Source organism: Manis pentadactyla, chromosome 11 (assembly GCF_030020395.1).
Source record: "Manis pentadactyla isolate mManPen7 chromosome 11, mManPen7.hap1, whole genome shotgun sequence".
NCBI lineage: Eukaryota > Metazoa > Chordata > Mammalia > Pholidota > Manidae > Manis > Manis pentadactyla.
Genome location: NC_080029.1, coordinates 26,035,980 through 26,056,716, shown reverse-complemented (window position 1 = coordinate 26,056,716; position 20,737 = coordinate 26,035,980). Strand labels below are relative to the sequence as shown.

General features: G+C 39.5%; 1 protein-coding gene across 12 annotated transcripts in view; it reads left to right on the top strand.

Annotated features, from left to right (window-relative positions):
* Positions 1–20,737, top strand: part of GPATCH2L (G-patch domain containing 2 like) — a 79,513-nt gene that overhangs the window by 44,868 nt on the left and 13,908 nt on the right. For 8 of the 12 annotated variants that reach the window (XR_008992436.1, XR_008992438.1, XR_008992437.1 and 5 more), the window contains 2 exons: positions 9,695–9,749; positions 11,661–11,746. Coding sequence is in view for 8 of the 12 variants with exons in the window: in XM_057488287.1 (XP_057344270.1) it covers positions 9,695–9,749; positions 11,661–11,746 (141 nt within the window). In the remaining 4 variants the exon portion in view is untranslated. Of the gene's footprint in view, positions 1–9,598; positions 9,639–9,694; positions 9,750–11,660; positions 11,747–11,860; positions 11,935–20,737 lie in introns of all 12 variants that reach the window. The other 4 variants (XR_008992439.1, XM_036913093.2, XM_057488286.1 and 1 more) reach the window with 3 other exon arrangements.

Here is a 20,737-nt window from a genome sequence, read left to right as displayed (position 1 = left end):
CCCCAAAAAATTGCTAACACCAGTGCCACAGAGCTTACCACCAATGTTGTCCTCAAGAAATTTTATGATTTCAGGTCTTAACATTTAGGTCTTTACTCCATTTTGAATTAATGTTTGTGTATGGTGTAGGATAGAGGTCTAGTCTCATTTCTTTGCCTATGGCTGTCCAGTTTTCCTGACACCATTTATTGAAGAGACTGTGTTTTCTCCATTATATTCCCCAGTATATTTTGGCCACTTTCTAAGCCAAGAATATACTGGGAAATATAGTGGAGAAAAGACATGACCATATTATGTGTAGGTTTATTTCTGGCTCTCTGTTCTTTTTCATTGATCTGTGTGTCTGTTTTTATGCCCGTGTCATACTGTTTTGATTACTGTAGGCTTGTAGTACAGTTTGAGATAAGGGAGTGTGATACGGCCAGCTTTGTTTTTCTTTTCTCAAAATTGCTTTGCCTATTCAGGGTCTTCTGTGGTTCCACAAAAATTTTAGAATTATTTGTTCTAGTTCTGTTAAAAATGACATTGGAATTTTGATAGGGATTGTATTCAATCTGTAGGTTGCTTTGGGCATTATAGATATTTTAACAATGTTAGTTCTACCAATCCATAAGCATGGACATATTTCCATTTATTGTATCATTTTCAGTTTCTTTCATAAATGTTTTGTAGTTTTCAATATATAGGTCTTTTACCTCTTTGGTTCAACTTATTCCTAGATATTTCATTCTTTTTGATGCAATTGTAAGTGGAATTATTTTCTTAATTTCTTTTTCTGATAGTTCATTATTAGTGTATAGAAATGCAACAGATTTCTGTATATTGATTTTTCATCCTGAAACTTTATTGAATTCATTTATTCTAATAGTTTTTTGGTGGAGTCTTTAGGGTTTTCCGTGTATGATATGTCATCTGCAAACAGTGACACTTTTATGTCTTCCTTTGTAGGATGTTATATTTTAAACTCATTTTTCTGTCTCTTAGAAGTTTCTATGTTCAAAATGGTGATTGCTTCTATATTCTCCTTCATGCTTTTCCCATTTTTAGATCTCTATATAGAGAAGTATCTTTTTGTCCTAAGTATTGTGATAAGAGCACCTGGAAAGCCTGTGTGTAGATATAGGAAAATCATTCCACCCTTTTGTATGACAGCTAACATGATTTGTTCTTTGATTTATCCTGAATATGACCTGGTCAGTATCCAGTTGTGATCATATACCCATCCAGCCTGGTTGAATTTTTTTTCTTTTTTTTTTAGAGGGCATCTCTCATATTTATTGATCAAATGGTTGTTAACAACAGTAAAATTCTGTATAGGGGACTCAATGCACAATGATTAATCAACCCCAAGCCTAATTCTCAGCAGTCTTCAATCTTCTGAAGCATAATGAACAAGTTTTTACATGGTGAACAAGTTCTTACATAGTGAATAAGTTCTTATATGGTGAACAGTGCAAGGGCAGTCATCACAGAAACTTTCAGTTTTGATCACGCATCATAAACTATAAACAGGTCAATTATGATTATTCGTTTGATTTTTATACTTGATTTATATGTGAATCCCACATTTCTCCCTTATTATTATTATTATTATTTTTAATAAAATGCTGAAGTGGTAGGTAGATGCAAGATAAAGGTAGAAAACATAGTTTAGTGCTGTAAGAGGGCAAATGTAGATGATCAGGTGTGTGCCTATAGACTAAGTATTAATCCAAGCTAGACAAGGGCAACAAAACATCCACGGATGCAGAAGATTTCTCTTAAAACAGGGGGGGTGAGGTTCTAAGCCTCACCTCTGTTGATCCCCAATTTCTCACCTGATGGCCCCCCTGCGACTGTGCCTGTCTTAGGTTGTTCCTCCCTTGAGGAATCTTACCTGTCTCTGGCTAATCAGTCATCTTCCGGGGCCATACAGGAAAATGTAAAGTTGGTAAGTGAGAGAGAAGCAATATTGTTTGAAAAGGTTAGCTTTTTACTTCTTTGCAGATTTATGCCCTGTGGCTTCTATGCCCAGCATTTGTCTTGAGGAATCTTTACCACTTGGAAGAATTATGATACTCGGTAATTTCGATATGAGGCACAAATTCTACTTAGGGGTTGTAATTAGGAAGGAAGAAGAGAAGCTATAGAAGTAGCATACGGAAGAAAACATGGGAAGATTGATTATTTCTTTGACATATCTTCTTGTAGTTTAACATAAGCGTGTATAGGTTTTAAATTACTAATTAAATTGCGTGCACACATTAACATAATAGGAAAACAGCTACATAACCAAAGCAGACCTACAATTACCAGCCATATCCAGTGAAACCAAGAAAACCAGTTGGGTACTCTAGGCATTTGTGAAAACTTATCAACGATATGATGGATATTGTCTAACTGAATTTGAATATTTTGAGAAAAATCAGACAAATTAAAACAACACATTCCTGGGAACTGTTCACATCCCATATGTTCTTTTAACAGTATATAGTCTATAGTCGCAAGATTTTGGAGCGCTGCAACTTGCACTTCTCCTAATTTTTGGTTGAGTTCCAACAGTATAGATCCAGTCAAATTTGTTGTTTTACTGTATGCACAGGCCAGCTTAGATATCTCCTTCTTCATTCCCATGGCAAGTCCAGGAACCGGTGAGATGAATGCAGCTACAACTGCAACAGCACCAGGATCTTTGTTGAAGTTTCTTGATGATCACCTTCTGGAATGACTCTTCCAGAGAATGTTGATGTTGAAAGTTCTTCTTCATATTGTATCTTAATTCGTTTTTTGGGTAGCCAAATTAGGCTTTGATCCTCTGTATAAATACAAAGAAACCCTTTGCCCACACTTTGATATGCCCTTTATACCATTGTGAAGAACTTATTGGAGATCACCACACAGGAACTGCTTTTTTTGTTTGTTTTTAAGAGAAAGGAGTATTATCAGAAAAATGTACTTCCATAGCTGATCATCTGACACCCTTTAAATGATCAAAATTAAGGATATTTAAAGCATGCATTAATTGTTGATTTGCAGTTAGTTTTATCCTATCAGGGAGTATTCCCCCTTTTCTTTTTTTCTTTTTTTTTTTTGTTATCATTAATCTACAATTACATGAAGAATATTATGTTTACTAGGCTCTCCCCTATACCAGGTCCCCCCCCACAAACCTCCTTACAGTCACTGTCCATCTGCGTAGCAGAATGTTGTATAATCACTACTTGTCTTCTCTGTGTTGTTCAGCCCTCCCCTTTCTCCCACCCCCCCATTACACATGCTAATCATAATACCCCCTTTCTTCTTCCCCCCCTTATCACTCCCTACCCACCCATCCTCCCCTGTCCCTTTCCCTTTGGTACCTGTTAGTCCATTCTTGGGTTCTGTGATTCTGCTGCTGTTTTGTTCCTTCAGTTTTTCCTTTGTTCTTATACTCCACAGATGAGTGAAATCATTTGGTATTTCTCTTTCTCCGCTTGGCTTATTTCACTGAGCATAATACCCTCTAGCTCCACACATGTTGTTGCAAATGGTAGGATTTGTTTTCTTCTTATGGCTGAATAATATTCCATTGTGTATATGTACCACATCTTCTTTATCCATTCATCTATTGATGGACACTTAGGTTGTTTCCAATTCTTGGCTATTGTAAATAGTGCTGCGATAAACATAGGGATGCATCTGTCTTTTTCAAACTTGAGTGCTGCATTCTTAGGGTAAATTCCTAGGAGTGGAATTCCTGGGTCAAATGGTAAGTCTATTTTGAGCATTTTGAGGAACCTCCATACTGCTTTCCACAATGGTTGAACTAATTTACATTCCCACCAGCAGTGTAGGAGGGTTCCCCTTTCTCCACAACCTCGCCAACATTTGTTGTTGTTTGTCTTTTGGATGGTAGCCATCCTTACTGGTGTGAGGTGATACCTCATTGTAGTTTTAATTTGCATTTCTCTGATAATTAGCGATGTGGAGCATCTTTTCATGTGTCTGTTGGCCATCTGTATTTCTGTTTTGGAGAACTGTCTGTTCAGTTCCTCTGCCCATTTTTTAATTGGATTATTTGTTTTTTGTTTGTTGAGGTGGATGAGCTCTTTATATATTTTGGATGTCAAGCCTTTATCGGATCTGTCATTTACAAATATATTCTCCCATACTGTAGGGTACCTTTTTGTTCTATTGATGGTGTCTTTTGCTGTACAGAAGCTTTTCAGCTTAATATAGTCCCATTTGTTCATTTTTGCTGTTGTTTTCCTTGCCCAGGGAGATACGTTCAAGAAGAGGTCACTCATGTTTATGTCTAAGAGGTTTTTGCCTATGTTTTTTTCTAAGAGTTTTATGGTTTCATGACTTACATTCAGGTCTTTGATCCATTTTGAATTTACTTTTGTGTATGGGGTTAGACAATAGTCCAGTTTCATTCTCCTACATGTAGCTGTCCAGTTTGGTCAGCACCATCTGTTGAAGAGACTGTCATTTCTCCATTGTATGTCCATGGCTCCTTTATCAAATATTAATTGACCATATATGTTTGGGTTAATGTCTGGAGTCTCTAATCTGTTCCACTGGTCTGTGGCTCTGTTCTTGTGCCAGTACCAAATTGTCTTGATTACTATGGCTTTGTAGTAGAGCTTGAAGTTGGGGAGTGAGATCCCCCCTACTTTATTCTTCTTTCTCAGGATTGCTTTGGCTATTCGGGGTCTTTTGTGTTTCCATATGAATTTTTGAACTATTTGTTCCATTTCGTTGAAGAATGTTGCTGGTAATTTGATAGGGATTGCATCAAATCTGTATATTGCTTTGGGCAGGATGGCCATTTTGATGATATTAATTCTTCCTAGCCACGAGCATGGGTTGAGTTTCCATTTGTTAGTGTCCCCTTTAATTTCTCTTAAGAGTGACTTGTAGTTTTCAGGGTATAGGTCTTTCACTTTTTTGGTTAGATTTATTCCTAGGTATTTTATTCTTTTTGATGCAATTGTGAATGGAGTTGTTTTCCTGATTTCTCTTTCTATTGGTTCATTGTTAGTGTATAGGAAAGCCACAGATTTCTGTGTGTTAATTTTGTATCCTGCAACTTTGCTGTATTCCGATATCATTCTAGTAGTTTTGGAGTGTAGTCTTTACGGTTTTTTATGTACAATATCATGTCATCTGCAAATAGTGACAATTTAACTTCTTCTTTACCAATCTGGATTCCTGGTATTTCTTTGTTTTGTCTGATTACTGTGGCTAGGACCTCCAGTACTATGTTAAATAACAGTGGGGAGAGTGGGCATCCCTGTCTAGTTCCCGATCTCAGAGGAAAAGCTTTCAGCTTCTCGCTGTTCAGTATAATGTTGGCTGTGGGTTTATCATGTTGAGGTACTTGCCCTCTATACCCATTTTGCTGAGAGTTTTTATCATGAATGGATGTTGAATTTTGTCAAATGCTTTTTCAGCATCTATGGAGATGATCATGTGGTTTTTGTGTTTCTTTTTGTTGATGTGGTGGATGATATTGATGGATTTTCGAATGTTGTACCATCCTTGCATCCCTGGGATGAATCCCACTTGGTCATGGTGTATGATCCTTTTGATATATTTTTGAATTCGGTTAGCTAATATTTTATTGAGTATTTTTGCATCTACATTCATCAGGGATATTGGTCTAATTTTCTTTTTTGGTGTGGTCTTTGCCTGATTGTGGTATTAGGGTGATGTTGGCTTCATAGAATGAGTTTGGGAGTATTCCCTCCTCTTCTATTTTTTGGAAAACTTTAAGGAGAATGGGTATTATGTCTTCTCTGTGTGTCTGATAAAATTCTGAGGTAAATCTGTCCGGCCCGGGTGTTTTGTTCTTGGGTAGTTTTTTGATTACCGTTTCAATTTCTTTGCTCGTAATTGGTTTGTTTAACTTTTGTGTTTCTTTCTGGGTCAGTCTTGGAAGGTTGTATTTTTCTAGGAAGTTGTCCATTTCTTCTAGGTTTTCCAGCTTGTCGGCATATAGGTTTGCATAGTAGTCTTTAATAATTCTTTGTATTTCTGTGGAGTCTGTCATGATTTTTCTGTTCTCATTTGTGATTCTGTTGATTTGTGTTGATTCTCTTTTTCTCTTAATAAATTTGGCTAGAGGCTTATCTATTTTGTTTATTTTCTCAAAGATCAGCTCTTGGTGTCATTGATTTTTGCTATTGTTTTATTCTTCTCAATTTTGTTTATTTCTTCTCTGATCTTTATTATGTCCCTCCTTCTGCTGACTTTAGGCCTCATTTGTTCTTCTTTTTCCAGTTTCGATAATGGTGATGTTAGACTATTCATTTGGGATTGTTCTTCCTTCTTCGAGTGTTCCTGGATCGCTATATACTTTCCTCTTAAGACTGCTTTCGCTGCGTCCCACAGAAGTTGGGACTTTGTGTTGTTGTTGTCATTTGTTTCCATATATTCCTTGATCTCTATTTTAATTTGTTCGTTGATCCATTGATTATTTAGGAGCTTGTTATTAAGCCTCCATGTGCTTGTGAGCCTTTTTTTTTTCTTTGTAGAATTTATTTCTAGTTTTATACCTTCATGGTGTGAAAAGTTGGTTGATACAATTTCAATATTTTGGAGTTTACTGAGGCTCTTTTTGTGGCCTAGTATGTGGTCTATTCTGGAGAATGTTCCATGTGCACTTGAGAAGAATGTATATCCTGTTACTTTTGGATGTAGAGTTCTATAGATGTCTATTAGGTCCATCTGTTCTACTGTGTTGTTCAGTGCTTCCATGTCCTTACTTCTTTTCTGCCCAGTGGATCTATCCTTTGGGGTGAGTGGTGTGTTGATGTCTCCTAGGATGAATGCATTGCAGTCTATTTCCCCCTTTAGTTCTGTTAGTATTTGTTTCACATATGCTGGTGCTCCTGTGGTGGGTGCATATATATTTAGAATGGTTATATCCTCTTGTTGGAGTAAGTCCTTTATCATTATGTAATGTCCTTCTTTATCTCTTGTTACTTTCTTTGTTTTGTAGTCTATTTTGTCTGATTAGTACTGCAACCCCTGCTTTCTTCTCGCTGTTGTTTGCCTGAAATATGTTTTTCCATCCCTTGACTTTTAGTCTGTGCATGTCTTTGGGTTTGAGGTGAGTTTCTTGTAAGCAGCATATAGATTTTTTTTTTTTAATCCATTCTGTTACTCTGTGTCTTTTGATTGGTGCATTCAGTCCATTTACATTTAGGGTGACTATTGAAAGATACGTACTTATTGCCAGTGCAGGCTTTAGATTCATGGTTACCAAAGGTTCAAGGTTAGCCTCTTTAGTATCTTAGTGCCTAACTTAGCTTGCTTATTGAGCTGTTATATACACTGTCTGGAGATTCTTTTCTTCTCTCCCTTTTATTCCTCCTCCTCCATTCTTTATATGTTGGTTGTTTTATTCTGTGCTCTTTCGTGTTTCCTTTAACTGCTTTTAGTGGGTAGTTGATTTTAGTTTTTTGCCTTTAGTTAGTATTTGGTTGGTCTGCTTTCTTTGCTGTGATTTTATTTTCTCTGGTGACATCTGTTTAGTTTTAGGAATGCTCCCATCTAGAACAGTCCCTCTAAAATACCCTGTAGAGGTGGTTTGTGGGAGGCACATTCCGTCAACTTTTGCTTGTGTGGGAATTGTTTAATCCCTCCAGCATATTTAAATGATAATCGTGCTGGATACAGTATCCTTGGTTCAAGGCCCTTCTGTTTCATTGCATTAAATATATCATGCCATTCTCTTCTGGCCTGTAAGGTTTCTATTGAGGAGTCTGATGATAGCCTGATGGGTTTTCCTTTATAGGTGACCTTTTTCTCTCTAGCTGCCTTTAACACTCTTTCCTTGTCCTTGATCTTTGCCATTTTAATTATTATGTGTCTTGGTGTTGTCCTTCTTTGGTCCTTTCTGTTGGGGGTTCTGTGTATTTCCGTGATCTGTTCAATTATTTCCTCCCCCAGTTTGGGGAAGTTTTCAGCAATTATTACTTCAAAGACACTTTCTACCCGTTTTCTCTCTTCTTCTTCTTCTGGTATCCCTGTAATACGGATATTGTTCCTTTTGGATTGGTCACACAGTTCTCTTAATATTTTTTCATTCCTGGAGATCCTTTTATCTCTCTCCATGTCAGCGTCTATGCGTTCCTGTTCTCTGGTTTGTATTCCATCAATGGCCTCTTGCATCTTATCCATTCTGCTCATAAATCCTTCCAGATTTTGTTTCATTTCTGTAATCTCTTTCCGGGCTTCTCTAATCTCCCTCCGGACTTCATCCCTTAGCTCTTGTATATTTCTCTGCATCTCCGTCAGCATGTTTATGATTTTTATTTTGAATTCTTTGTCAGGAAGACTGGTTAGGTCTGTCTCCTTCTCTGGTGTTGTCTCTGTGATCTTTGTCTGCCTGTAGTTTTGCCTTTTCATGGTGATAGAGAGAGTTTGCAGAGCTGGCACAAAGAAATTCCCTTCTTGTTGGTTTGTGGCCCTCCTCTCCTGGGAGAACAGCGACCTCTAGTGGCTTGTGCTGGGCAGCTGTGTGCAGAAAGGGCTTCTGATTCTTGTCCAGCTGCTATGGAGCTTATCTCAGCTGTTGCTGTGGGTGTGGCCTGGCTCGGGCTGCTACTCCAAAGTGGTGGAACTGCGTTGGAGGGGGAGCGGCAGGGAGGCTATATATCTCTCTGAGGGGCCTCCGTGCTCCCTGCTGCCCAGGGGGTAAGAGTGCCCAGAGATCCCCAGATTCCCTGCTGCTGTACTAAGTGTCCCGGGACGTTTCCATCTGGTTTTGGGGTCCCGGTCCCTTTAAGACTTCCAAAAAGCACTCGCAAAAAATAAAATAAAATAAAAAATAAATAAATAATTAAAAAAAAAAAGCCACTCACTTTTCTTTGTCCCCAGGCACCGGCCTCAGGGACCCGCTCACAGGTCTTGCTGCCCTGTTTCCCTAGTATCCAGGGCCCTGCGCATGCCCTGTGTCTGTGCCCTGGTCCAGATGACTGGGGCTGGGTGTTCGGCAGCCCTGGGCTCCATCTCCCTCCCGCTCTGCCTGCTCTTCTCCCGCCGGGAGCTGGGGGGTGGGGCCCTCAGGTCCCGCGGGGCCGGGGCTTGTATCTTACCCCCTTCGCGAGGCGCTGGGTTCTCTCAGGTGCGGATGTGGTCTGGATATTGTCCTGTGTCCTCTGGTCTTTATTCTAGGAAGGGTTGTCTTTTTTATATTTTCGTAAATATATGTGGTTTTGGGAGGAGATTTCCACTGCTCTGCTCACACCGCCATCTTGGCTCCATCCCTGGTTGAAGTTTTAATTTACAAAATAATAAAAATATGTGGGTGGTTTGTGCCCTTGTTGAATTGGGGATCCCGTTGTGACCGTGTAGCTGAGTGCGTTGGTATCACACTGTAATCTTGGCTTTGTTTTTAGAGTTTCCAGCCATTTACATTCCATTGCAGGGCTTTTTCCTTTGAAGAGTTATTTTTCACACAAAGGTTCATACACATTTAATATCTCTCCTTTTCTTCTCCAGTTCCATGGTTTTCTCATTTCTTTCTTTGTCTTTACTTCAGTATCCTAACATTTTTTTCTCCTCCTCCCTATAAGTTTTCTACGACTTTTTATTATTTTCTTCCCTGTTATTCTCTCCCTCTCTTTAGTTTCTGGTTACTGTCAGCCGGGAAAAGAGAACGAAATCAGGTAAGATCGCTTTTCTTTATCATTTTTATTTTATCGTTTGATTTCCTTTTCTTTAGAAAGAATAAAACGTTGGCTTCTGATTTTCCTCACATTTCTGCTTGTGCACATGAGGTAAGGTTCCCACTCCCTGTGTTACTCTGATTTTCTTAGAGTACTGTTTTCCCAGAATATCTGATACGCACTGATAGGAACTGTAGCTAATTCCCCTTTTTTGGTTCAACTGTGATCTTCAGTTAATTACTTGTAACATTTCATAGGAATCCTGTCTTTGTTTTAGTTTTGAACTGTTCATAAGAAATGAGAAAGAACCTCATCTGCTGTGGTTGAGTTCAATCCCAGTACCCTCTGCTGAGAAGTGCAGTGTTGCTTAAACATATGAAACAGAAGAGGGTAGAGCTCACTGCTTTGGGTGACATGGGGGTGAGGCCTTAGAGCCTTGCCTTCTTAGTCTTTTCCCTGGCTACCCACTGAGAGGGCCCTGAGCATGTCTAGGCCTTTTTAGGGTCTAATTCAAAAGTTACCATGAGTGGCTATCAATATGTTCCTTTAATGTTTAAAGCTTTTCATTTTCGGGGGCAGAGAGATTGCTTTATTTTGGTGGCAAGTTGTAAAATAGATGAAGACTGATGAGTAAAAATTGTCAGTCTTTGTATTGTTCTGTTTAGTTTTTAAAAGTACTTGATACCGTGTGAAGCTGACATTCATTTTAGACTTGAACCTTCATCTTGGAGTTACTGTTTCAAAATGAGCTAGAGCAGTGGTAGACCTAATTGGTGTGTAGTTGTGAGATGATTTTAGATGGTATGTGGACACACAATTCTTATTTTAAGTTATAATGATTTATGTTAGAAAAAAATGTAATCATTTTATCAAACTTGCTATTTCATAGAAAAATAGTAAGAACAAGGCTAAATAAAAATAATTGATAGGAAGGAAATAGTAGGTAAATGGTAGTGCAGATGGTGGACAGATAAAGAAAAAATCATTAGGGTAGTATGTAAGTGACTGAAGTCTGAGGAACTCCCAGCTGGAGTACTAACCTTTTGCATCAGAGAATCTCAAGGCAAAAGAGGACCTGTGCAATCACCTAGTCCAGATTTATTACTTACAAATAAGATTTACACTATTTGCCCAAGGTCATACAGCTAGTAGAATTGGGACTGGAATTTCTGTGATAGACAGAACAATTGTTTAGTTTGTATTCTTTTAAAATTCTTTCAAAATTACCATTCAGAGTTCTTGCAGTCTTAAGATATATTTAGTTCTGAAATTTGTGGGAAGGATTATTTATTGTGGAAAAAGTCCAAAGAAAGCTGGCAGACAGAAGTGAGGTACTTTTATATAGAGAGTTCCTTTTGATCCTCATAACCATCTTTTGAGGTGAATAGATGTTTTATAGATAAGAAGCTGAAATTACTTTATAAACTGGAAGCAATATTTCATTTTGAATAATCTGTGAAATAGGCAGGACAGAGAGCAGTACATCCATTTTGCAGATGAGGATAGTAAAGCTCAAGGAAATTATGTAATTTGGAATATATGGCAACAGTGGTAGACTGAAACTAAATGTTAGGTGCTCTGATTCTTAATGTAGCTCTTTTTCCACTACACTCCTACTGGTATGTGCTAACCAGTTACTCATTTGCCAGGATAATGAAGTAACAAGGTAATTCCATGCTAGTTTTCTTGGGAACAAGTGCTGACAGTTAATAGGTGTGAAGTTCGTATTATGTCAATTAGAAAGTACCATCTTTTGCCATTTAAGTAATTATTGTATATCAGAAGTTTTTGAAGAATTCTTATTTACCAAGGAATGATCTTTTTTTGAGGTGTTCTAGCTCAGGTATGCTGCATTCATAATAGGTACAGTATTGAATATGCACAAATTTATTGAGTGATGTCTGTGGTATGGCAAAAGAGTTGGAGAGTCAAAGGGGAAAGGTAATCAAATAGCCAGTAACCCATTAGGATCAGGTCTGTTTCACATATGTCATAATAAAATAATCTCATTTATTCCTGCAGTTTAATCCCCTTTCTCCCCTTTACTCCCTGGATGTTATTGCTGAAGCTTCTCATCGAAGATGTTCACCAGCACACTGCTCTGCCAGGTAATTGTCTTCCAGTGGCTTTTTCCTTCTGGACAATACCATTTTCCTTTTCATAACACTTTTTAAATTATAAAGTATGTTTGCATAGTATCTGATCTTCACAGTGACCTTTAGAGGTCAGTTGGTATTTTACAGATGCAGAAACTGAGGCAGAGTCGTGAAGTAGCTTTCCTGTGGACACATGGCTAGTATGTGATTTAAGTCTCAACTTTGACCTAGGTCTTCTGGCTCATATTTCATATTCTGCTAAAAGCTCTGTCTTCAAAGAACATTATTAATGGTCCTTACCATGACCTGCAACATCCTGCATAATCTGACTTCTGCCTACATGTCCAGTCTCCTTTCATGTACTTCCTCCTCGCTGGGGGAGAGATCCAGCTGCGCCAGACAGCTCAACTGCAATTTGTTCTTTGAAAATAACACCCCTTTCCTGCCTCTGGACTTTCACATTTGTTCCCTTTGTCTAGATTGCAGTCTTATAGTGACTCATGAGTGACTCATGAGTGACTGCTTTGCCTCTCAACTTGGGTCACCTCTTCTGGGAGGGCCTCTCAGACTACCCTATGTAAAGGGGCCACTGTCACCACTCTCTGCTCATTATTTCCTTCCTTTAGAGCTTTTATCATAGTCTGTAATGAATTAGCTTATTGGGCCCCCACCTCCCCCTACTTTTCCCCCCTGTGTCTCTCACTTGAAAGTAAGCCACAAAGTGCAGGGACCTTGTCTTGTTCCTTGGTAATCCCCGGCACCGAACAGTGTCCAGCACTTGGCAGACCTTCAGTATGTATCTGTCAGAATGAATCCTGTGCCTGTATAGCAGAATGAGTCCTATGCCTCTCCACATAATTTCTCTTAAGTTAGGTGACATGGGAAGTAAAAACAATTTTAATAGTAGCATCCTCCAGTTGGGTTTTGCACAAAAGAACAGCTAATAGGCTAAATCATAGAACTTTTATTATTTCTAGTGACATGAATTTCTTTTGAAGGTTCTGATGATTTTTTTTTTCTGCCTAATACATTATTATGTGGATATGTTCATAGATTTGGGGTGCAAGCGGCACAAAGAAGTCATCCTTCCATGGATACAGTTAGAACTTCTGCTGTGGGCTGTAATAATAAACTGTGCCCCATAGCCTGCTGCCAGACCTTCTGTTGGAGCAGTATTTCAATGGGAAAGTCTTTTGAAAAGAGACCATCACAAATGGTGTTACTAAGGAAATTGTGGGATGATAAGTAAACTATTTCTATAAAGCCTGTTTGTCAGTAGCATTCTGTTTACTCATCACAGATTCATTCAGCATTTGCTGACTCCCTACTATGTGCCAGGCTCTTTGTTTTGGTACTACATTCAAGCAGCTTGTATTTTCTTGAGAAAGTCAGGTGTGGAAATGCACAGTTACAATATGGAATGACAAGTGCATAGAGGTGTGTACCAGAATGATATGAAGCACAGAGGAGGGTTTTCTAAATTCAGAGGCGCAGGGGAGTTTTCTTAGAGATGGTGGTGCTTAGCCTGTCTTGAAAGACACAAGACTTCATTCATAGGAAAGCATTTTCCAGCTTTTTGTCTAAATACCAAATAAAATAATGACTGGTGTGGAGACTGTAGGAGTAGCACCATGTCGTGTCATATGCTGCAAGTGGAATATTTGTCCTCCTCCCTTTACATCTGCCATCTAGAGCTGTGCTGTGCTGAGTTCGGTATCCATGTTTTTACCAGGTTTCCTGTTGCCTTTAAAGCCTCATCCTAGGTGGAGTAGGTGTCAGCTTCTTGTTTCTTTGTGTATCTCATTATCCCCATCATTATCTTCATTCTCTTGCTGTCAGTGCTTGTGGCTGGACTTGGAAACATAAGGAAGTCTAGGCTGTGCATTTGGTGCACTCAGCTCCAGGGAAATACTGCTTATTGCTTTAAACCATTGCTGAAAGCAAGATGAGAGAATGTGGACACTTACACCTTAGACATCATTCCCAGCCCAGTGGATACCGAGTGGGCTTCATGTATGAAGTTTCTGTGGGGTAAGGGAAGACAATTTTTAAGCTTACATTTATTTATTATTTTACCTTAAAACAGATTTATTTCAAATAGTACATTAGTCTGGTAGCACATGTTTTTATTTTATGTTGTATGTGTTACATACCTAAGGAGTGCTTGCTCAAGATATACTCATGAGGGTGCACAGTCAATAAAGTTTGGCAATCATGACTCTATGGGAAATGGTCAGCACACGTGACCTCTATGCAGTTTTTAGGAAATGTGTGTGATGAAACACAGTCTTTAGGGCTCCCTGTCTGTCCTTTGACATAACAGGGTTCCTGCCTGTCAGGGGCCAGTGCTGGAGTTGCTGTCAAGCTCCAGTGTGGCCAGGTGATAAGATCCGATTCAGAACTGGCTGGTGGGCTTTGCAAAAAGTGGGCCGTTTAACACAGCCTGGCACCTGGAAAGGAATGTTAGTGTGGTGGTGGTAGGGAAGAGGCAGGTGAATGACTGTATTAAAACTGTTTCGAATGGAAATTTTATCTTTTTCTTGTTCTGTTTTATTTGTAGTGGGAAAAGATTTCTTTCAAAGCATCTGGGCAGCCTTGGGAATTTCACATCCATCATTAGAACGATTTGTGTGTGTGTGTGGTGACTATGTTATCATTAGTGGTATAATTTTATTTTGCGAAGAGAGAAGTGTTTCCTGTTTTATCACAGCTTTCCCTGAGGAGGGCTGGTGTATTAATTTGCTGTATTGCCTCCTGGCTGTTCCCAGGCTGTTTTTCCTCTTCATCATGGAATTTTTAATGGCCCTTGTGCCTCTTGGGAAGCATGTGAGGAAGAGTTCCTCGGGGAGTGCTTCCCTTTTTTCGCATGCCTATAATTACTCTCCTTTAAGAGCACAAAGAGTTTGATAATCATGCCTGAACTGTGAAGGTTTCCTCTTGTCAGGTTTCTGAGTTGAGGCTGCTTCCTGCCTGGACACTGCCAGTTCCACTCCCGCAAACGCTCAACTGCAGGAGAGTGTGGACTCCACCACTTCCTCACATACACTGTGCTCCGTCCCAGGGTGAGGCCTAGGGGCCCCTGGGGCCGATGAGTGACCTCAAGGTACTCTCTTGTTCAGTATTTCATTGCTGTAAACAGGAAAAAGTGGGTTCATGATTTCAAGAGAACATTTAATTGATATATCATTTTAATATAGCCCAGATGGCAGCTGCAGTGGATGAGAGACGGGGAGTTTTGTGGTCTTTGTTCTACTAATAGATTTGTGGGTTAAGAGGTTTACAGAAATACCACTCTAGAAATACGTAAGTTTGGTGGTTTTCAACCCTGGCTGCACTTTTGAATCACTTGAGAATATATTGTACATTTGTATTTATATATTTCAAAATATATCCATGCTGACCCCCACCTCCCAAAATTCTGATTTAATTGGCCTTGGATGAGGCCCAGGGATTGGCAATATTTTAAAGCTCCCAGGTGACTCTAATATGCACCCAGGGCTATGAACTGTTGCCTTAAATGCATATGGTTTTATGACTGGTGCTTTGTAATTTGCCCGTTTCATAATTGGCATGAGCTCTGTGCTTTGGTATTGCATGCATGATTCTTTTGGGAGGTGGGACACTGGACTTCTCTCAGCTTTGGAGAACTGCTGCAGGTGAAGAAGAGTGTTAGGGTCTAGCCCAGCACATAGTGCTTAGTTAATGGGAGGGTGTAGGTGGGTGGGGTGTATGGATAGTTGGGTAGTCGGCAGGGCATGTGGATGAAATTCATAAACCAGCTGTTTTGGATTGATTATTTTGGTTGCTAGTATTGAGATGTTGCCACTCAAGTAGTAACACTAGGTTTTGGTGTTAAGAATTGCTGCCCTCAAACAGTGGATGGTGTGATTGGTGTTCAGGTAGAGAATGTGGTATTGCTGTCAAGGACCCAGTCATAGGGTGGTAATAAGGAGCTTGTGCTTTAGGTAGTTTTCCCCCAAATGAGAGATCTATTGATTGTGAAGGATAACTTTTCTTACCATTATTGCCTTAGAAAACCGTAACTAGAACTTAAGAGTTGCTACATCTCTCTGTGTGAGGCACAAGTCACCAGAGATAGTTTCTGAGTGTCTCTTCAGCTCTCCTGCCCTTTTCTCTGTTTTGGGTGGTAATTTGGTAATGTATCATCACCACTTCCATTTATTCAGCCTTCAAGTTCTTAATCTCATATTAGCAGATCTTTGTGTGGGGCTGACCCAGGTAAGCATCTTGGTTTTACCTGGGCAAATGACTTACCTCCCGTACCTCAATTTCTTTCTTTAAAATGGAAGTATCAATATTTTTTGGGCTAATGGGGACCAAAATGAAAATAATGTATTTGGATAGTTAGCATACTGCTAGTTAATAATTATTTTTGTTATATAATTAGTACACTATCCTGTCCTTCGGATAATTGCAGTTATACAAACTTTGAGTAGGCTCCCCAAGTCATTTTGCTAATGAGATGCAGTACAGATTCTTGAGGTGCTTAGCCTCAAATGGACTATAAAAGGAGGCATTTGGACAGTGCTTGGGTGAAACAGAGAAACCTTCCTGCCCGTTAGAGAGTTGAAATATGATAGGCTGTGCTCATTGTAATTCATTTTATCTGTTCACAAACGTTATGATCTGCATATCAGAGTTGTGTGCCCAGCTGGCTGTGCCACTTGACAAGGAGTTTCAAAGAGCAAGAAGCAGACTCAATTCCTGCTATTAATTTTGACCTTTGGAGCCATAGTAAACAGCCCCGGGTTTTACCTCAGGGCTTGGGGGAGAGAACCTTTTGTGAGGCCTGTATCTGTTGGGGGTGCTGCGGTGCACAGCAGCTCTTGCTTACTTCCTTAGTGCCTTAGTTTTGGCCATGTGGGAGGAAATGCTCCTGCTATAATGTTGTCCCTAAGACTACCCAATCCTACTGGAACTCCCCATTGTGTAGTACACAGTTCTTGGATCTTTTGTCCTCCATTGGATGGGCTTGTTTACAGCAGCTTTCAAGCTGGCTGGCATCATGCTGCCTAAGTGGAGTGATGACAGCATTTTCTCTCTCTCTGTTTTGCCATTGTAATAACCTGTCTTTCCAACTGACGTGAAGCTGTTCTGCTCCTGTGGGTGTCATGAAACAGCTTCATGATAAGCCACCCTTGGACTAACCAAGGGAAGTAGATTGTGAAGAATTTTCAGGTACTAGCGAGCAGGTTGTTCAGACTGCTGAGGTTTAGGTTTGAGTGAAAACACTAGTAGAAATGCCAGGATTACTTCCTATTAGATAAACCTCTGTTTCCTGTCATTGTGAAGTGGTTTTCTCTCCCCAGCTGCTTCTAGTGGCATAGACCTGGTCCTTTCCTGTGTGTATGTCTGGAAATACTTCCCATACTGGGTATTTAATAAACGTCAGTTAATCCTGAAGGTAAAGTCAGATGTTGAGGAAGGGGTCTCTACTTTCCTAGATTTAAACCTCTGTCCCTTATTTTATCCTAGCACTTTGCTAGTCCCTTGATTACAGCCCAGTGTCTTGTAGCTATTAGTTCAGTACGTATTGGCCTTTCCTCACTGTGTTGTGGGCTCCCAGCGGACAGGCCTTCAGCTCAGTCATTGTGTATGTACCCTTCCACATCCAGCATAGTATTTTACACAGGGTAGGCCTCCCTCAATTTTTGTTAAAAAGAATTGAGATAGTAATTAAGGAGCCTAATTGGGATACATGCTGTATATATCCTTTGGTCCTTAGAAATATCAGTAATTTTTTCCTGACGTTACTTATTTGTACATGTTTAAGAAAAATTACAGCAAGCAAGTTCTTTTTCACTGTATTTTTAATTTTTATTGCATAGAAAAAGTGAACTTTTCAGTGGGTTTCTTAAATGAGTGATTTTTGAAGGTGAACTATTTCTTAAATTAGCTTGCCATTGGCAGATAGACTGTTTTTTCTGTTTTGGAGTGAGTCTAAACATCGTTGTTTGAAATCTAAATAGTCACCTCAGTTATTTTTTTAGCCAACATTGGTTCTATTAAACATGCATCATGTATTTCTCAAAGTAACTTTTTTCCCCCTCAAAGTACATTCCTGCCCCAGGGACATAGTGATCTACCCAGTTTCCTAAGTAACACGGCAGTTTAAGAACTCACCTGATCTTGCAAGTTACCTGCAGTAAAAAAATAAAATAGAAATGTGTTCATGTGTGGATGTACATAGTACTCTTTGAATTAATGGTTAATCTTCAGCGCTCACCTTCACATTTATGAAATGAATTTAGTGACTTTTCCTGAAGTAAGAATTTTTAACGAGTTCTTTAATGCTTTGAGTGCCAATTTTTGCCCCCATCAATTCTTTTCTGCAAATTGCCCCTTAGTGTAATGCTTTTAGGGGATGTACTGCCCCAGCGCTCATGCTGTGGAGGAAGTAGTGCCCGAAGGATATTGCATCCTCCATCAGTTGAAGTGCAAAACATGTAGTGCCTGTCTTTTTTCTAGGTTAATTGCTGGTATGCTGGGGAACAATATTTTTATCTAAATTTATATTCATTTCATCATTCTGTTTTTCTTTAAATATTTAGATCTTATTTATTGACCAGCTTGGCTATGGAAATTTGGTATATATATTTTTTAACTCGGTGACTTTCACAATAGATAGAAGTTTATCAGAACTTCCTGAGGAGAAATTTCATATTAAACATAAAAATAAACTTATTACTGATTCTTCTCCCACCCCAGCTTGGTGGGGGGGGGTATTTTGTGAGAGCTCCTTATGTGATTCTGGTAACCATTGCTACTCCAATTGAGAAGGAAGTTGAAGTTGGTAGAGATGTCAGCTTACCTGATTCCTAGCTTTTTTTGCACCCTGCCTAGTTAAAGGGCTCCCTCCCCCACATGAAATACATGGTTTGCAGCACAAGAGCAACTGTATACTGCTCTTTAAAATGTTCTTAAAAATCTAGTTAAATCTTCTACCTTTTCTACCTAATAGGGAGGGGGTCCAGCGCATTCGAGGGAAGGAGAAGCTCAGACTCTTTCCCTGTCCTGTGCGATGCTTTGCTTGTGTGTTGTCCGTTTTCAGTTTTTATCTGTGAGGAGACAGTGGTACTGTCAGAGTAAAATAACACAGACTAAGGAAATACACATTGAAAAGAAAGGGAGCCAAGGGGGTTAAAGACTCCAGCAGTATGAGGAGGGGGGCCAATCTCTTCATTTTTCCTTCCTTTTTCTTAATTCTTATGTCTACAATTTACTGACCTGGGATTCTCTTGGGATAAGCAAAGAATTGGAGTTGCCTCTTGAATAGGAAGTTGAGGCTACAGCAGTTGCCTGCCCCCGTGCTGAGGTTCCCCAAAATAATGCCAGGGGCCCTTCCAGCCCTACACAAATCATTCTTTCCTCCTGGACAGGGCTGTCCTAATGTTCTGAATGTTCTGTACCGTGTGGCGGGCTCCACTGCCTGTCCCCTTTAAATTGTCCTGCTCCAAGCACCCAGCTTGCCCCTCTTCCCTGTTCCCAGGCTCCTTCTGGGTCCTCTTCCTTCGTTGTCCTCTCAGGTTCTTCCCAAGCAGATGGGGCCCTCACAGGGAAAAATAGATTTTCCCAAGCTGCAAACCCTCTCATTACCAGTGTTCACTTAAAGATGAAAAGAAGGAAAATGTCTGTAGTAATTTGACTGCTTCTCTTCCTCCTTCCCCAGATCTTTACTAGGAAGGGACGTAGGGAGAAAAAATACCCCTCCTGAACTCAGACCTAATGTACTGTTATTCTACCTCTTATGAAATAGCTCTCTAACTTGGAAATAGTCTTAAGAGAAATATTTTAAGAGGGAAAGAGCCTTAAACTGAGTTTTGGGAATTGAACATGACTTCTCTTTATCCCTGCCTCAGTTTCTCTTTTATCCAGATTCTGGAACTAGAGAAGCTGTGCAGCTGGAAATAGAACTAGGCGGCTATAAGGTTCTTTAGGAAGAGACTGTTGTGTTCTCTCCCATACCCCCAGGGCTCCGTAACAACCAGGTGCACAATGAAAGAAAGCAGCACAGAAACCACTGAGTAGAAAGGAAGTAGTTCACACAAACATACTCTTATAACAAAATAAGGCAATTGACTTAATAAGCTTTATTACTTGGGTTCCTTGGAAAGCCTGCAGTTCTTTCCTAAGTTACAACCAGTGGAATTTACAAAATTTGAAGGATTCAGGATGTTGCAAGGTAACCATTAGTGAGAATGGGGTGGTGAAAGTAGATCATTTACTGCAGAGAGGAGTAATGGCTGGAGGCTCAGCAGTTGGGGGTCATTTAATGTAGGGCCAATTAACCTTGAAGCCCTTAACATTGCTGAGCAGGGAAGAGTGGGATCCAAGAACCATGGCCCAGAGGGCAGGGCATCATAAGGACAACTGAGCCTTTGCGTCCACAGCAGACCCCTAAGGACATATAGAAAGAATATCGTGCAGTGTACGAAACTATGTGCATAGTGATAAGTAAGTAATACTTCCTTTCATTTTACTAAAATAAATAAGCATTTGAAGAACCACCCATATTTCCATTTTAAATGGTTAAAAATTTAAACATTTTGGTACATAAATGGTTTCGTCTTTTTACTCCAAAATGTGTCATTCCTTTCCTTGAAAATGTGAGATAAATGTTACTGACTAGGTCCATAAAGGAGTGATAATATGTGTTCTTACCCATCTTACAGACATGTATCAAACATGCAAAAACTATGAAAATGTTGGATGGTGTGTAAATAAAAGGCAGTAGTTACTTAGTTTGGCCCAAGTTGATAACTCTGACAATTAATATCTTAGAACCCTTTTGAATACTTTTCTTATGCTTTTCACTTTGTATCTGTTTTGTAGAACTCAGCATTTGGTCAGTATTGATCTTGAAGAGGCAGTGTTTTTATTGAAGGATAATACACATGCAGGGAAGTGTACAAGAAATGTACATTCAGTGAATTTTCATGAAGTCATATCCAAGTAACCAGCATCTAGAATCAGAAACAGAAC